Source organism: Condylura cristata, unplaced genomic scaffold (assembly GCF_000260355.1).
Source record: "Condylura cristata isolate star-nosed mole 26May11 unplaced genomic scaffold, ConCri1.0 scaffold00040, whole genome shotgun sequence".
Lineage (NCBI taxonomy): Eukaryota > Metazoa > Chordata > Mammalia > Eulipotyphla > Talpidae > Condylura > Condylura cristata.
Genome location: NW_004567141.1, coordinates 5,552,493 through 5,567,628, shown reverse-complemented (window position 1 = coordinate 5,567,628; position 15,136 = coordinate 5,552,493). Strand labels below are relative to the sequence as shown.

At 56.7% G+C, this 15,136-nt stretch overlaps 1 protein-coding gene and 1 long non-coding RNA gene across 2 annotated transcripts in view; one reads left to right on the top strand and one right to left on the bottom strand.

Annotated features, from left to right (window-relative positions):
* The window catches only part of NES (nestin), a 9,155-nt gene extending 1,907 nt beyond the window's left edge, over window positions 1-7,248 (top strand). The window contains exons 4-6 of the mRNA XM_004693653.2: window positions 791-915; window positions 2,560-2,633; window positions 2,888-7,248. Of these exons, the coding sequence (XP_004693710.1) occupies window positions 791-915; window positions 2,560-2,633; window positions 2,888-6,756 (4,068 nt within the window). The 3' untranslated portion in view covers window positions 6,757-7,248. The remainder of the gene's footprint in view (window positions 1-790; window positions 916-2,559; window positions 2,634-2,887) is intronic.
* Window positions 7,249-11,594: 4,346 nt separating this feature from the next.
* LOC105854439 lies at window positions 11,595-14,743 on the bottom strand. Its single transcript, XR_001146124.1, has 3 exons — window positions 14,565-14,743; window positions 12,388-12,537; window positions 11,595-11,749 (listed from the first exon to the last, which is right to left on the bottom strand). It is a non-coding gene; the product is annotated as an uncharacterized LOC105854439 (long non-coding RNA).
* Between the last annotated feature and the right edge of the window lie 393 nt (window positions 14,744-15,136).

The following is a 15,136-nucleotide window of genomic DNA, read 5'->3' as shown; positions in this document are numbered from 1 at the left end:
CCAGCTGCCCTCTCAGAAGATGCCCTGGACCTCCCCTCCATGCTGAACCGTGGGGCCTCTCCATTTAGAATCCCCAGGTTCCTAGCAGCCCTCCTCTCCCTGACAGTCAGTGGGTCAAGGGCCTTGGTGAGCAGCCGCCAGCCCTTCTGTGGTGTGGTGGCTTCTCCACTCCCTCTCCCCAGCACATTCCAGAGGCCTGGGACAGCTGCTCCCCGCACACTCTGCAGATGTGACCAGCAGCTGAGAAAACAGCCTCCTGCCCTGGCTAGACAGAAATCTCACCATGGCCACATCCCCTCTCCTCTCAGAGGAGGAAGATTCCAGAAGGTGTGGGAAGTGGAGGAGGTGGGGGCCTGTGGTGAGGAGCAGAAGACAGCAGTTGGGACCAGGGCTGTTTGGCTTCCAGTCCTTTAGGCTCCAGGACGCTATTAATCGTTTCTCCTTCTGCTTCCACTTGGTTCCCATTCCTCTCTGTAACCCATCTCCTCTCTTCCCTCATCTTCCCTTTCCTGTGGGAGCTAAATTCTGAACAGCATGTGCTACCATTTAAACAACACCCTCTGGGGAGGAGCTGGGCAGTGGGAGGGTTCAAAGGGGCCACTGTTCCTTCTCCAGGTATCGAGGTATCAAGGTATGGGAGGCGTCCTCTGGGCAGGGACTGGGCTAGGGAAGGCAGGAATCTGCTCTACCCGAAAGGCCACGCTCCTTCAGGGAGCAGATGCCGCTGCAGCCAAGGAGCACCAGGTTAGTAAGCAGAAAGACCTGCCCCTTCACCTCTGTTTGGCTGCAGTTGAAGGTGGAAGCCCTGGAGCAGGAGAAACAGGGCCTGCAGGGCCAGATCGCCCAGATCCTGGAAGGTCGGCAGCAGCTGGCACACCTCAAGATGTCTCTCAGCCTGGAGGTGGCCACGTACAGGTACAGTTGACACCCCTCCTGGGCACACAGAGGCACACATGCATGCCTGGGGACACTGCTCAGCTAAGGGGCCAGAGCCACCGCTAGGTCCTGCCACCAGTGGGCTCTGTGACTGTAAGTATATCTCTTCCACGCCAGGACTTGCCTGCCTGAGCTTACCTGTTCCCCCAGTGTTCAGGATTGACAAGTAGCCTCCAGTGTTGCTGAGTGGCACACCTCGGTGGAGAGGGTTGGACATGTGTGAGCATCTGCATCCAGACCCTCACCCCAAGGGGTAAAAGTCCCTGTGGGGGTGCTCATACACAGGGGGAATGTCTTTGAGCCGCCCCCAAAGGGGGGCTGCAGGATGAGGCTTGGCACTGACTGGCCGCCTGATGGTGTGTCATTCTCCTTGATTGGGGGATGGAAGCTAGGCTAGGTGTCATCCAAGGCCCTTTCCATCCTGGACACTATGGGCCTGGCTCCTTTCACGCCCTACACCCTTGACACGGCCCAGCCCTTCCACGGACCCCAGTCCCTGCGCTGAGCTGGAGGAGGCATTTGCTTCTCAGACTGCAGGATCTGGGCAAGCCCACAGTGTCTTCTGGAAAACTGCTTGATTGTCTTGAGGGTCCAGTGATGGAGGAGCCTGAGGAAGGGGCTTTGCCACTGTGAAGAGCTGTGAACTCTAAGCTCAGAAGGCAGGGAACAGGCTCTGAGAATGGTGCCCCAGAACCCACAGGCAAACATCGGTGGGGATCATTTGTACTTGTTCTATAGGCCCCAGAGAACTGAAAGTCAGTGAGTCTCTCGGGAGGATAAGGAAGGGGGAGGCCCCACTGAGCACAGGGCTCAGAGGGCATGAACAGAGTGAGGCCAGAAAATACTAATCAGACTCAGTGGTATTCAGCCTAACTCAATTATTTAAGCCCCCCACCCCCATCTCTGCAGATCGCTGTGAGACACTGAGGCTGGGGGATGGATGCAAAGATCTCTATTGCCATACAAGGTTTGGGATTCCAAGATGAGAACCCTGACACCCACCCCCCCCACCCCCCCAGCAAACCGCTGAGGCAAGGGGCCTGGGTAGGCTTTGCTGGTTATTTTGAAGGCACGAAAAGGATTTGGAGAAAGGCAGTGGAATTCGTTTGCTTTTGTCCAAAACCAGCTCTGGCCCCCCCCCCGGGGGGGGGCGGGGAGAAGGAGGAGGCCTATTCCCTGGGAACCGCCTGAGAATTCCCACTTTGCCTGGAAGCCCCCTACTCAGACCCTCCAGATGGCCAATGGACAAAGGCACCGATTAGCATGAGAATAGGCCCCACGCAGAGGATGAGGTCATTGGGACGGGGTGGGGAGGAGGGGACAGTCTGGGGCAGTGTGGGTGTGTGTACATTGTGTCCGCTGTGTGGGAATCTGCTGTGTGTCTGCGAGCCCAGCTGTGTGTCCTGAATATATGTGACTGTGTGATCAAGCATGTGGTAGCTGTGTGTGAGGCTGTGTTCCGGTGTGTGCACAGCAGTGTAACGTGGCCTGTGTTGTGTGTGACAGTGGTGAAAAATGAAAAGGAAGCTGCAGTGCCAGGGATGTACAAGTGTGGCTGGGAGTCACCCTCAGGGCTTGCCTACAGACCTGTGACTAACCCAGTTTTTCCTTCACCATCCCCAGGACACTCCTAGAGGCTGAAAACTCCAGGCTGCAGACACCTGGCAGCAATCCCAGGGCTCCCCTCGGCATCCAGGGTAAGAGGAGGCCAGGTCCCCTAGCTTACCCTTCTTTACTCTTCATGGCCCAGAGCTATTCCTTTCCTTGAGGGGGCGGCACCCCCCAGGCCCAGGGCCCCAACTGGTGAGCATGCTCTGAGCACAGCCAGTGGGAAGCCAGAGTGGCACCCAGTGACATATACAGAGGTATGTCAGAGGGACCCTCACCACCCACAAAGCCCCCATTCCTGTGAGTGCATTCTGACATAATTTCTTCCCCTCTGCCCTTCCAGACCCTAAACTGGAACTGCATTTCCCTGGGACTCCAGAGGCCCGGCGTCTGGGACCTTTGCTCTCTATCCTCAGTCCTGCTGCTCATTCCCCACCCTTGCCTGATACCCTTGAAACACCTATGCCAGTCTTTCTGAAGAGCCAGGGATTCCTCCAGGCCCGCATGCCCACCTTAGCCAGCACTCCCATCCCACCCACACCTCAGGCTCCCTGTCCTGCTACAGATGTAGAGAGCAGAGCCCAAGATGGCCCCCTATACCTGCTGCAGCCAACGGCTAGGAGACAGCAGTCTCCAGAGGCCATGTGGGCAGGAGCTAAGGAGGTCACCCCTGCCAGCGTTCTGCCAGAACCAGGAGAGCCTGGGACCAATCAGCAAGAAGCCAGTACAGGCCAGTCCCCTGAGGATCATACCTCCTTGGCCCCACCACTCAGCCCAAACCACCCCAGTGTAGAGGCAAAACTCAGTGGGTCTAAAGTGTCCAGCAGATTCCAAGAGGAAGGTGAAGGGCAAATGTGGGAGCTGGCAGAGAGCAACACAGCTATAGAGATCAAAGCAGTAAGCAGTTTGCAGCAGGAAACATGGCAAAAAGAGGGGGATCCGCTCACAAAGGAACTCCAGGATTCCCAGGGTCTTTTGGAAAAAGAAACTTCAAAGTCTCTGGAAGAGGAGATTCAAGAGCCTCTGGTGACTCTGGAAAAACAGAGCCAGGAAACACAGAGAGTGGTCGAGGAGAATCAAGAATCTGGGAGGTTTTTGGAAGAAGAGAACGTAGAGACACTAAAAAGTCTAAATCAGGAGAATCAGGAGCTATTGAAGTCCTTAGAAGAAAAGGAAGTAGAAGTAGTGAGACCCATAGAAAAAGAGACTGTAGAACATAAGCCTTCAGGGGAAGAGGGCCCACAGACATTGCAACCTCCAGGAAAGGAGAATCAGCAATTAATGAGGTCTCTTGAGGGTGACCTAGAGATATTTTTACATCCAGAAAAGGAAAACAAAAATTTGGTGAGTTCTCTAGAAGAAGACTTTGAATCATTGGACTCTAGAAAAGGAGCTCTAGAAAAAGATGATCAGAAGTCCCTGAGATCTCAAGTAGAGAAGGAGGAGATGTTGATACCTATAGCAAAAGAGAATCATGAGACTCTGAGGTCTCTAAAAGATGAAAATCAAGAGACCTCAAGACCTCTAGAAAAAGAGAATCAGGAGCCACTGATGTCTCTAGAAGATGAGAAACAGGAAACATGGAGACTTACTGAAGAAGAGACTCAGCAGCCACTGAAGTCTCTAGAAGGTCAGACAACACAGAGATCAGAGTCACTGGAGTCCCTTGAAAAATGCCAGGAAATATTTAGATCTTCTGAAAAAGAAAACCAAGAGTTAAAGTTCCCAAAAGATGAGAATGTAGAGGAGGTGAGATCTTTAGAAAAAGAGAATCTAGAGTCACTGAAGACTGTAGAAGAATACCCAGAAATGTTGAAATCTCTAGAAACTCAAAAGCCAGTGTGGTCTGGAGAAGAAATGAATGGGGGGGAAATGAAACCTCTAGAAAAGGAAACTCAAGAACCACTAGAGTCTGTGGAAGACAACCAAGAGCCATTGAGGCCCATCGAAAAGCAGGATCAAGACTCACTGAGATCTCTGGGAGAATGGAACCTAGAGAACTTGGGATCCCCAGAAGACATTGATAAGGGAAGTCAAGAGTACCTGGAAGAGGATGGGAAGTTGGAGAAGGGAGAGAATCAAGAGTTGCTGAAGTCTGCGGAGAAGGGACAGGACCTGCCCCTCTCAGCAAGTAGACAGTGGCCAGGAGATGTGGTGGTGGAAGACCAAGAGCAGGATCAAGAAACACCCCCTGGGAAGGCTGGATGGGACTGTGAGGATGAAGAACTGGCTCACAGGGAGTTGGCTGGCTTTGCTGTGAAAGAGGCTTCTCTAGAGCCAGGACAGGAGCAGCTGGACACCTCAGGAGGGGTCTGGAACACAGATGAGCATCCACGGAACCAGGGGCCCAAAGACTGGGTCCCAGGCAAGGGTGCCCATGAGGAGGAAGGTACCAAAGGCTCCCAGGACCCTGAAGAGCAGCCAGAGCAGGTGGGGGCTCCCCTGGGCATGTCAGAGGTGATGGGGCTGGTGTTGGAAGATGAGGCCAGGAATGCAGCCCTAGGGGGTGGCATGGACTCCCCTGAGGCTGCCTTGGGGTCAGAGACAGCTGTGGGGGATTCTGCTGCAGGGACAGAGCAGGAACAGGAGCAGGGGGCTGGAGGCCTGGAGGGCACAGACCAACTGGTCAGAGAGGAGGTGATGGAGTCACCCTTGGGGGAGGACGGTTTAGCGTCAAAAAGGGTGCAGAGTTTGGAAGGACCCAGAAAGGACCTAGAGGAGTCAGTTGCTCTGGAGCCAGAGGTCTCTCCACTTTCAAGGGACTGGGAGGAATCGGAACCGGAGGCCCCCTGGAGAGCAGAGGCAGTGTTCCCTGCTGAGACCTTGTGCCAGGAGGGCTGTGGTACCCCTCAACCAAGGTCCCTGGGACCAGAGGAAACTGAGGTGGATGGACAACCAGAGATACAGTCCCCCAGTCCAAAGGGCCTGGAGCCCTGGTCCCCCACCCCAGCCCCTGAAGATGCCTCTGAGCCACAGCCCCTGGTTGAGGGGAGCCAGGAGGCTAGCTGGGGGCTGGAGGGCAGGGCTGAAGTCCTGGAAGAAGTAGACAGTGAGCAGGAGGAGCTAGATTGTGGGGAGATCCCCGAGGGCCTTCAGGACAAGGTGGGGGAGAGCAGAGAGGAGAGCGAGGCTGAGGTGGATGACCTAGGGGAGACTCTTCCGGACTCCACTCCTCTGGGACTCTACCTCAGCTCCCCCACCTCCCCTGGGGGGGCCCTGGCTGGAGAGCAGAGGCCCTCCCCTCAAGGGGAGGCCAGAAAGGAAGGCTGGGAGCCAGCTGTCCTCACCTCAGGGCATCCTGGGGCCCAGCAACCAGGGGGGGAAGAGAAGGAAGAGTTGGAAGAGGAGGAGAAAGAGGGAGAGGAGGAGGAGGAAGGAGAAGAGGAAGAAGAAGCGGAGGAAGAGGAGGAAGAGGGAACTAAGGAGGCAGAACGTGGCCACGACTCTGACCTCTCAGAGGAATTTGAGGAACTGGGCACTGGGGCTTCTCTCCTTCCCGGGGTCTCCAGGGAGGTCACGGAGCCACTGGGTCAGGTGCCCCAGCCCCTGCTGGAGCCTGCAGCTTGGGACAGGGATGGGGAATCTGATGGGTTTGCTGACGAGGAAGAGAGTGGGGAGGAGGGAGAGGAAGAGGAAGAAAAGGAGGAGGCCAGGAGGGAGTCAGGGGCTGGGTGGTGGGGGCCAGAGTCTTCTGTAGGAGGCCCTCCTCAGAGAGGGAAACTTCCATCCTCTGAGACCGGGGAGGTCAGTGTCCCTGCGGATGAGGGCTTACGGGGTGCTGTGGCCAATGTCCCTGTGACTGTCCTGGAATCAGAGTCCCAGGACAGCACTGAACCCTCAGGCTCAGGAGAGGAGTCTGATGCTACCTCCTCAGAGAGAAAGAACCAAGTTCCTGGCCCCCTGGGAACCCTCAGTGGGGAGGAGGACCTGGGCCTGGAGGGAGGGGACACCCTCAGTGTCAGCGGCCAGGGTCCCAGCTTAAAGGAGGAGTTGGAACATGTGAATGGCGGGGTGGTGAATGGCCTAGAGCAGTCTGAGGGAGTAGGACAGGGGGGCCCTGAGGGCGACCGAGGGAGCCCCTTGGAAGGGGAGGAGGGAAGTGCTCTGAAGACCCCATGGGCAGGGGCTTCTCTTCACCTGGACCCGGGCCAGTTCCTGAGGTTCACTGAGCAGGAAGGAGATGGGGATTCCTGGTCCTCGGGGGAGGACTAGAGAAAGAGCTACCCCTCCCTAAGGATGTGTGGGTGTTCCCAAGCCCCCTCCCCGCTCAGGGGCAGCGTCTTTAGCTTATGAGCTCTTGACCTGTGGCTTCTGTGAGAGGCCTGGCTGGCCAAGGTGAAGTGTGGTGTAACCAAGGGACCCACGCCAGGAATGGAGGCTGCAGGAGTGAAAGCCAGGCCCTCGGGCCCCACAGAGGGGGCATCCTGCCTACATATCCCACAGGCTTTATCATACTACATCTTTACAGTACGAGGCCCCTCTCCCTCACATCCCCTTACCTCCCTGTGCCATCAGCTAGAAAAGGCCTAGTTCTGAGGCTCCTTGCGGGGGAGGGGCTCGCCAGCCTGCCCCTCCTCACGGCACCTTTGTGGGGTGTCTGACTGGTGGCTTGAGAGGATGGGTGTGGGGTGCCCTATGTCCTGACCCCTTCCAGGTTATGGCCTTGTTTGGCTCATCCCTACCTGAATAAAGTAATGCCTCTGCCTACGATGTCTGGACTCTTCCTTCCCCAGTCTAGGGGTCCTCAGGGCCAGCACCGGAGGGGAAGAGACTGAGGGAGGAAGCCAGAGATTCAAGTGTTGACAAGAGGCTCCCTCTCCTGAAGAGCAGGGGATCTGAAGGTGCTGGGGTGAGCGGGCATGGAGGCGCACAGACCCAGGCTGCAGACAGTTGTGCTGGGGACCCAGGGAGGGTGGGGTGCTGTTTGGTGGGGGTCTAGTCCAGATGACCTCAGTGCTTGCCGTAGCCAGGACTGTCATCACCCTCAGTGCTGATTATAGAGATTAGGCTTTGGGGCCATCTATTGCTTCTAGTCCTCCCCAGTGGTCTTTAGTGCCGCCAACATAATAAGGCTTCTTGCCCAAATATAAACAGTTGTCTGCCTGTGATGTCAGCCGCGCTGGCTAGGTCAGAGTCGGGTGAGGGAAGAGGCAGGGCTCTACTGCCTTCATCTGGCTGTGTGGCCTCAGGTCAGCATTTAACCTCTCTGAACCTGAGGCCCAGTCACAGTGGGAGACACTTGTGGGTGTCCCGGGGCAGGGAGAGCAGAAGGGAGGCTGGGAAAACTGGGGGGCCGCAGCATCCATCTTCAATAGGGCTTCCCCACACACTGAAGCAGAAGACAGGGAAGCCAGGAAAGCAAGCGAGGACCAGATAGCCCAGAGCAGGGAAGCCTCTGGGGGCGGACTCCTGTGCTGATACTGGGGCTAGACTTCGCCCAGCCAGTGGCAGCGCCTCCCCATACCTCACCCCACAAATTTTCAGGGGTCCCTGTGTCCAGAGGGTCCTGGATGAGGCAGGTCTGAAGGCCTTGAAGTCAGGATACTCTAATAGAAACAACCTCCAGCTCTGCTTGGCAGGGAAGGATCTGGGAACACCTCTAAATATCCAGGGTGGGGGTGGGGGCGTCGGAGGTACATTCTACATTTGAAGACAATCCGAAGTCTGGGACTCTTCCTCTCCTCCGGCCCAAAGCTAGAGGGAATGGAGCCCCAGCCCTCATGTCCTCTGGCCAAGGAGGGGTTCCCTGTCCTCTGGCCAAGGACAGGCTCTCCCTGACATAATCTGCTTCTCTGGCCCCATGTTTCTCCTCCATCAAGGCGTCTCTGTCTTGGATGCTCAGGGCCCCATTTCATAGACCCCCATCCTTGGGTTCCCGTTCTCACCCCCATCCTGGCAGCTCAGCCTGCACTCTGTCCTCTCTGTGTCCACAGCCACCGAAGCCTGCCTCACCCCAGCAGGGGACCAAGCACATTGACACAGGCAGGCAGGGTCGACGCCCTGTCCTCTAGTGCACAGAGGATGCGCTTGATGTCCCCAGGCCCTCGGGCACCTCCGCTTGGGCGAGGGACCAAGGACAGAGGCCAGCCACTCAGTCCTTCCCTGCGCCTGGGTGCCCCGCCTGTCCCTCGCGCCAGAGCGGCCCAGCGGCGTCTGTGTCTGCCTGCAAACAATGCCAAACAGAGAGGAAGACATCAGGGAGAGATTTTCTTCACTGGGGTTCGCGTGTTCTCTTCTGGAATGGCAGTCGGTATACCTGGCAAGAGAAGTGAGTTGGGCGAGAAACAGGGCCCACCGTTTTCTGGGCTGAGGGTAGGAGTAAAGGCCATTTCGCACCAACATTTACTGAGCATTCACCACATGCCAGGCCTTGTGCAGGCCCTTGTTCTTGCTGAATAGGAGCTAAGTAGAAATCTTATTCGCAGAGAAGTGCAGGAGGCAGGGGCAGTGGAAGCAGTGGAGTGGGCATGTGGAGGTGGGGAGACATACAGCCTGAGAACCTGAAGGTGAAGGATGGGGGAGGCTGGAGCAGAAGGGGAGGGAAAGGTCTTGTTAGCAGGAGCAGCAGGGACACAATCCTGGGGCAAGAAAGAGCCTGGACATTTGAGGTATGATGGTAGGAGGGTTGGTGTGACTGGAGGGTGGAGAACAAGAGAGAAGAAGGTCCATGACGAGACCAGAGAGTACAGGATTGGTGCAAGGTCTCACCAGGTAGCCAGGAAATGCAGATTTCTTTTTAAGGAAAATGGGGAGTCTCTGAAGAGTTGTTGTGTTGTTTTTTTTAAGACTTATTTATGCATACAGAACTGGGGTACAGGCCAGAGGTGCAGGGGTGGTGAGAGGATTCACAAGAGACAGAGTGGGGAGCAGAACAGGCTGACTGATGAAGCACACTGCTGAGGGGAGCAGCGGGCGGGTCAGGAGAGGTCTGCCGCGCCATGTGGATCTCCTCCGGGGCAGGGGCAGGGGTCGAACTGGCACTGAGGCGGTTGCAGCCAGCTTGTAGTGCTGTGCCCTACTCGTTAAGCCAGCCACCAGGGAGGGCCTGGAGGGTTTTAAGTAGTGAGGTGACATGACCATACTTGCATTTTAAATATGTGAGGATGAACTGGAGTGGGCAGGAGGCTTCAGGGAGGCAGCTGAGTAGCCTGGGCAGGGTTTGGTGGTAGCAGTGGGAATGAAGAGGGGTGGATATGTGAGGGAAGCAGAATCTCTGAACCTAGTGATCTGCTGTAGGGATGAAGGAGGATAGGGCAGCAGATATGCAGAACTTCCCAGCCTAAGTGGGCTGCCAGGAGTGGGTGGTCTCATCTGAGCTGGAGAATCTATTAGCAAATTGTAACCTCCAGTGGGAACTGTTCTGGAGGAAGCGGGCTCTGGGGCCCTGAGACAAGATTTGGAGTGTCATGGGCCCCGGGGTCATGGGAGAGAGCCCAGGACAGGACCCCAAGAGCAGGAGCCCACAGAGAAGCCAGACTACCAGAAGAGAAAGAAAGGACAGTGGTACCTCAGAAGCCCCTGTCCTCTGGGAAATGCAGACTGCCTCTGGTACAGGCCCAAGGCCCAGAGGGTGCTCCAGTGTTGAATAAATGAATGAATGAAGGACTAGGATGAGGTCAGACAACAGGAAGCTCTTTAGAGGTTATAATCCCCAGAGGGAATGAGAAGGCCGCACCCTCCTCCCCTTCCAGCCCTTCCCCTCCCCATCAGCAGGAGGACAAGTGGGAGGTTATTCTGGGGCCTCCTCTGGGTAAATATAGCCCCTGAGTGGGGCGGGGGCAGGGTGGGGGGCCGGAGGTGGCTTCCTCGGTTTGTTTGGGGCTCTTCCTTATAAGGCTGTGCAGACTGAGGCGCCATGGGGGGTGAGGTCAGGGCTGAGCCCTCCATTCAGTCCAGCCTGATGCTGTTCCTGTCACTAGTGCCTCCGCCAGAGTCTCAGAGGAAATCAAAGGCCCAGGCTCTGGGCTCTGGCCAAGGAAGTGCAATGTGACCTCTTAAAGGGCCCCTCAGCCTCCCAGCAGCAGTGGGAGCCCAGTGTGGGGTGGAAGGAGAATGTCTTCACCACAGGGCATGCCGGCCTTGGCTTTCCTTCTGGCAACGCTGGCTGGCCTGATGCCCCTGGGCGCCACCCTGCTGTGCACCTGCAGACTAACCTTCACCTCCCACTGCCCAGTCTGTGACTCTTGCTCTGGCCTTTTAAGATTAAAACCCTGGTCCCTCCCCTCCCCGCAGCACCCCTCCCCCCCACCTGCCCCTCCTTGGGGAACCAGCTGCTGCTGCTTGACCCTGTGGTGTCACAGCTGCTGTCCCCAGTACCATCTTCCTCGGGCAGGGAAAGAGGAATGTGATTTAATTTCAGCCGGAATGTGCCCTCTGAGGCTGCCAAGAGAAAGGAGAGAGAATGGAGGCCAAACCCCTTCCCCCAACTCTAGGAAACCTGGGAAGACTCTGGGCTTGGGGACAGACCCCTGGGGCCCCCTAGGACCCACTCTGCCCCACAGGAAGGGTCCTGAGGCAGAATGGCTGGAAGCCAGACTTGAGGGTTTCCCTGTGGGGTGGGAAGAGAAGGCTTCTTGTGAGCCAGCCCCATGGATGAGGAAAGGACCTGCTGCTCGTCAGGCCACTGCCCACCTTACAGGCAGAGGGACAGGGACTCTCAGGGGACAGAGCCAGGGAAAGGATCCCTTGGCTCAGAGAAGAGAATGGCGGCAGGTGAGGGCCCTCAGTGCCCTGAAAGTGCGGGGAGTGGGGGGAACGCCCCTCCTCTTGCCCTCTCTGCTTCCTTTCCCACAGACATTTCTGCTTCCAGCTACCCAGCAGTAGGGCTTCCCCTCTCGCCTTTAGTTTTTAGTTTTTTATTTTTTAGAACTGGGATGCAGGCCAGAGGTGTAAGGGTGGTGAGAGGATCCATCAGAGACAGAGGCAGGGACAGACAGGCAGATCGATGAAGTACACTGCTGAGGGGAGCAGCGGACGTCAGGAGAGGGCTGCTGCACCATGTGGTCACCTCCGGGCAGGCAGGGATCGAACTCATGCCATGCGGAAGTGGCTTAAGCTTCTTAGTGCTGTGCTTTAACCCGCTGCGCCACCAGGGAGGGCCGCTTTGGCTAGCTTTGGCTAGCTTCAGTTAACTTCAGCCACCAGGAAGGCTCCCCTCTTCCCTTTCTAACAGATATTTCAGGAGCAATAGATTCTGCCTCCTCACCTGATATAAAATATATATAAATAAAGCAATTGAATAGTAAAAAAAGACTGCCTCCTGCTCCCCACCTCTCCCTACACCCCATTATTCCAGGGTCCCCTGTGTGGACATCTCTCCCTTAACTTAACTCCTGTTATTGATTCTGTAGCACCAGCCCCTCTGCCCCAAAGGGCTGGTGCCTCGGCCCAGACTCCTGAGAGCTGGAGTCTCTCCTCTTCATAGAGTCCTCTCTGGCCCCCCTCTCTGCCACCCCTAGGATTCAGCTGTGGCTCCAGAAATAAAACCCGGCAGGTGCCAGGGGGCCACTGTCGAGGAACCACCTCCCAGCAGCTGTGGGGTCAGCTGCTGCCAAGTCAATTCCCAGGGCTCCAGGGAGGGGAACAGGGACACTTGGTGGGGTGCTGCCCGGATGGCTCTGTGTCCTCTGGGGCTCCCCACTCAGGAGAAACACCCTCTGCTGTCACTCTCACTCACCACTTACTTTCCTTCCCTGTCTCCCTCTGTCTGCCTCTCCTCTGTCTTCCACCTCCTTTTCTTGCTCCTTCCCGGGCCCTTCCCAAGTCCTGAATCCTAGATTCTCCTTCCTTTTCTGTTCACCTCATTTACCAGGAAGTTTTGTATCAGACAGAATTTCAGCTTACCTTGATGGGGAAACTGAGGTACAGAGGGACACCACTTGCCAATGACATTGAGAGTCCTCAGATGATACCAGGGGTCCCTAGAAGGGGGCCAGGGGGCCAGGGGGCACTTCCTGTGTCCAAATGTGACCAGCCTCCCCTCTGTTATCAAAGCTACCCAGAAACGAAGGAGTCATCAGAAAATAAACAGACCACAAGATCCACCCACTCAGGAGTAACTAGAACCCAGAGTCTTCTGGTGAGGGACTCCTTCCTTCTCCCTGTTTTCTTTTCCCTCCCCCAGGTCCCCCCCACCCCAGCCTATCCTTTCCTCAGCTTCTGCCCGCTGAGTCTTCTACCTCTCCCTTCCCTTGCAGCAGGCAGAGTGGTGGTTAGCGCTTAGGAAGAACCTTCCTCTGGGGAATGGAGAAAGCAAGAGCAGGGAAGAAGGTCCTCCCCCAGGCAAGTCTGACCACAGCCGGGGGAAAGCCCTCCACCCACCAGAGTCTGACAGGCTGAGCATTTTTGGAAGTCTTTGGGAGCTGCTGTGTGGTGGCAGGCTGGTGGGACAATGGGGCCCTTTCTCTCCTAGCACAGGAGACAGGCCCACAGAGGGGCCTCAGGGCTGGGACAAAGGCCCAGGGAGGCCAGGGCAGGCAGAGTTGGGGTGGGGAGTTGGGGGAGAAATGGGAGGTGAGGTGTGAGTCAGAACAGCTTTGTGGGAAGCTAGGGGATACCAGCAGGCCCTTCTCCCTGGGCTCTCAGGACCCACAGGGATGCCCAAGCCCCTGACTCGCTCAGGCTTCCTCCTTCTACATACACCCATACTTTCTCCTTCATCCCCAAGGAGCTAGAAACCTTGAGGGGGTACCCTGTTTTAGTCCAGTGAGAAGAAGGCTGAGAGTTGAGGGCTCGGCAGGAGTGAGTCATGTTTGGATCCCTGTGTACCCTAAAGGCAGAGGCAGACACAGGGCACCCTACTGCCATCCCCCAAAGAGATGGGGTTGACATTCTAGGAGGGTTCAATTCCCTTCCCAGGCCAAGACAGGCCTGGTGCACACATGTACAAGGGGCCGGGCTGTGCTTGATGCAGCACGCTGAGTCACTCCTGACCAGCACCCCTTCCCGGGGAAGTCCAACAAAGCCAGGAGCAGGCTTTCATTTCCGGCAGCCCTGCTGAGGCAGCCTGGTAGGGAACCAGGAGGAGGGTCATTCCAGCTCCAGCCCTGTATCAACCCCTGGAAGTCTCCAGCTTGCAGCACAGAGAAGACGCCTCCCTGCCTACAGAGTGACCAACGGGGAGGTGAGAAGGCACTGGAACAGGGCTGAGACACCAAAGCCCCACATCAGCCACCGGGTCCCTCTGGGAAATCCAACCTGCTCTCTAAACTCCGTCTCTGGAAGGATATGTTCCTCAGAGAACATCCCTTAGGACTCCAGGACAGCTAACCCCCCTCCTCAGCCTTCTCTTCAACTTTACCTTCAAAGGCCCACGTTGGCCTTGACACAACTGCAGCCATCGTCCTGCCACTACTAAAAACACAGTGAAGGGCAGTCTCAGGGTATTCAGGGTAGACTGGGATCTTCAAGGAAGAGCATCTTCTTTCTTGGAGCAACTTAAGAAAATCTCTCTAGCCATGCTAGGTTGGGCTGTGTGAGGAGAAAAGTGGAGCAGGGAGCCCTGGGGTGAGGAGAGGAATGTGGTGGGGCTGGGAGGCAGCACTGGTGGCTCACAGGTCAGCTGGGCTGGGGTGAGCAGAAGGTGGGCAGGGATGGTGTTGGAGAGCCCCCACCTCCTCAAAAAAAGCACCTGTTTTTCTGTCTACCTCACTGTTTCTAGGTCTCTCCATATCACTTTCTGCCTTTTGTTCCTATGGATCTGGCCCCCAGTCTCCTCAGTTTAACAGACTTCTCGGGGGAACAGTATGAATGCCCCTGTGGCGACAGTGGGCACAAGCAGGAGTGTGCACACAACAATGTGCACGCGGTGTCTGTGCTCCACCCAGTGTGGTCTGGCGCGAGGATCCGCAGCAGTGAGATTCACTCCATCGTGAAGACCGACTGCATCCTAACACACACCCGAAGGCACAACAAGCAAACTGTGCGCGCTGCAGCGAGGTACACACACACTCACACACACACACACACACACACACACACACAGTGGGTCATTCTCTCCCCAGCTCTCAGAGTGACCTCACCATCTCCAGCTCCGCTGACTCACAGCCTCTGCCAGCTCAGCCCGGATGGAAGCCTTCCCCTCCCCTCCACAGCCAGTCCTCCTGCCCCACCCTGAACAGCTCCGAAAGAGAGGCCACGGCGCCCCCTGGTGTCCCCTGGAACTCCTCGCCAGTCCTCTTCCCTCCGCGTCCACAGCGCCCACTGCTGGCCACAGCCTAGGAGCCTACAGGTCATTCCCAGGGCCCAGCCCAGAGCTGCCGGGGACCTCTCCTCTGCCCTTGCGAGAGGGGGTGGGGGTGTGGGGGTGTGTGTACCCTTGTTCCTGCAAATCTGCCTCCTCTGCCCGAAGTAAGCCTTCCTGATCCCTGACTTCTAGATATGCATCCCTTCACTCTCGCCCTCTTTCTCACACCCCCTGGGAACACCTTTGGGAACCCCAAACACCCTCCTGCCTTTTTCTTGGGGCCCTCGGCCTTTCTCCTCCTCCAGCCTGAACACAGAGGTCACCTTGGCTCTGGGCACTCTGTTCCATCCAAATGTCCACATGCTGCTCCCCACTCCTGTGTGTCTTTCGTGTCATGACGACCGGGCT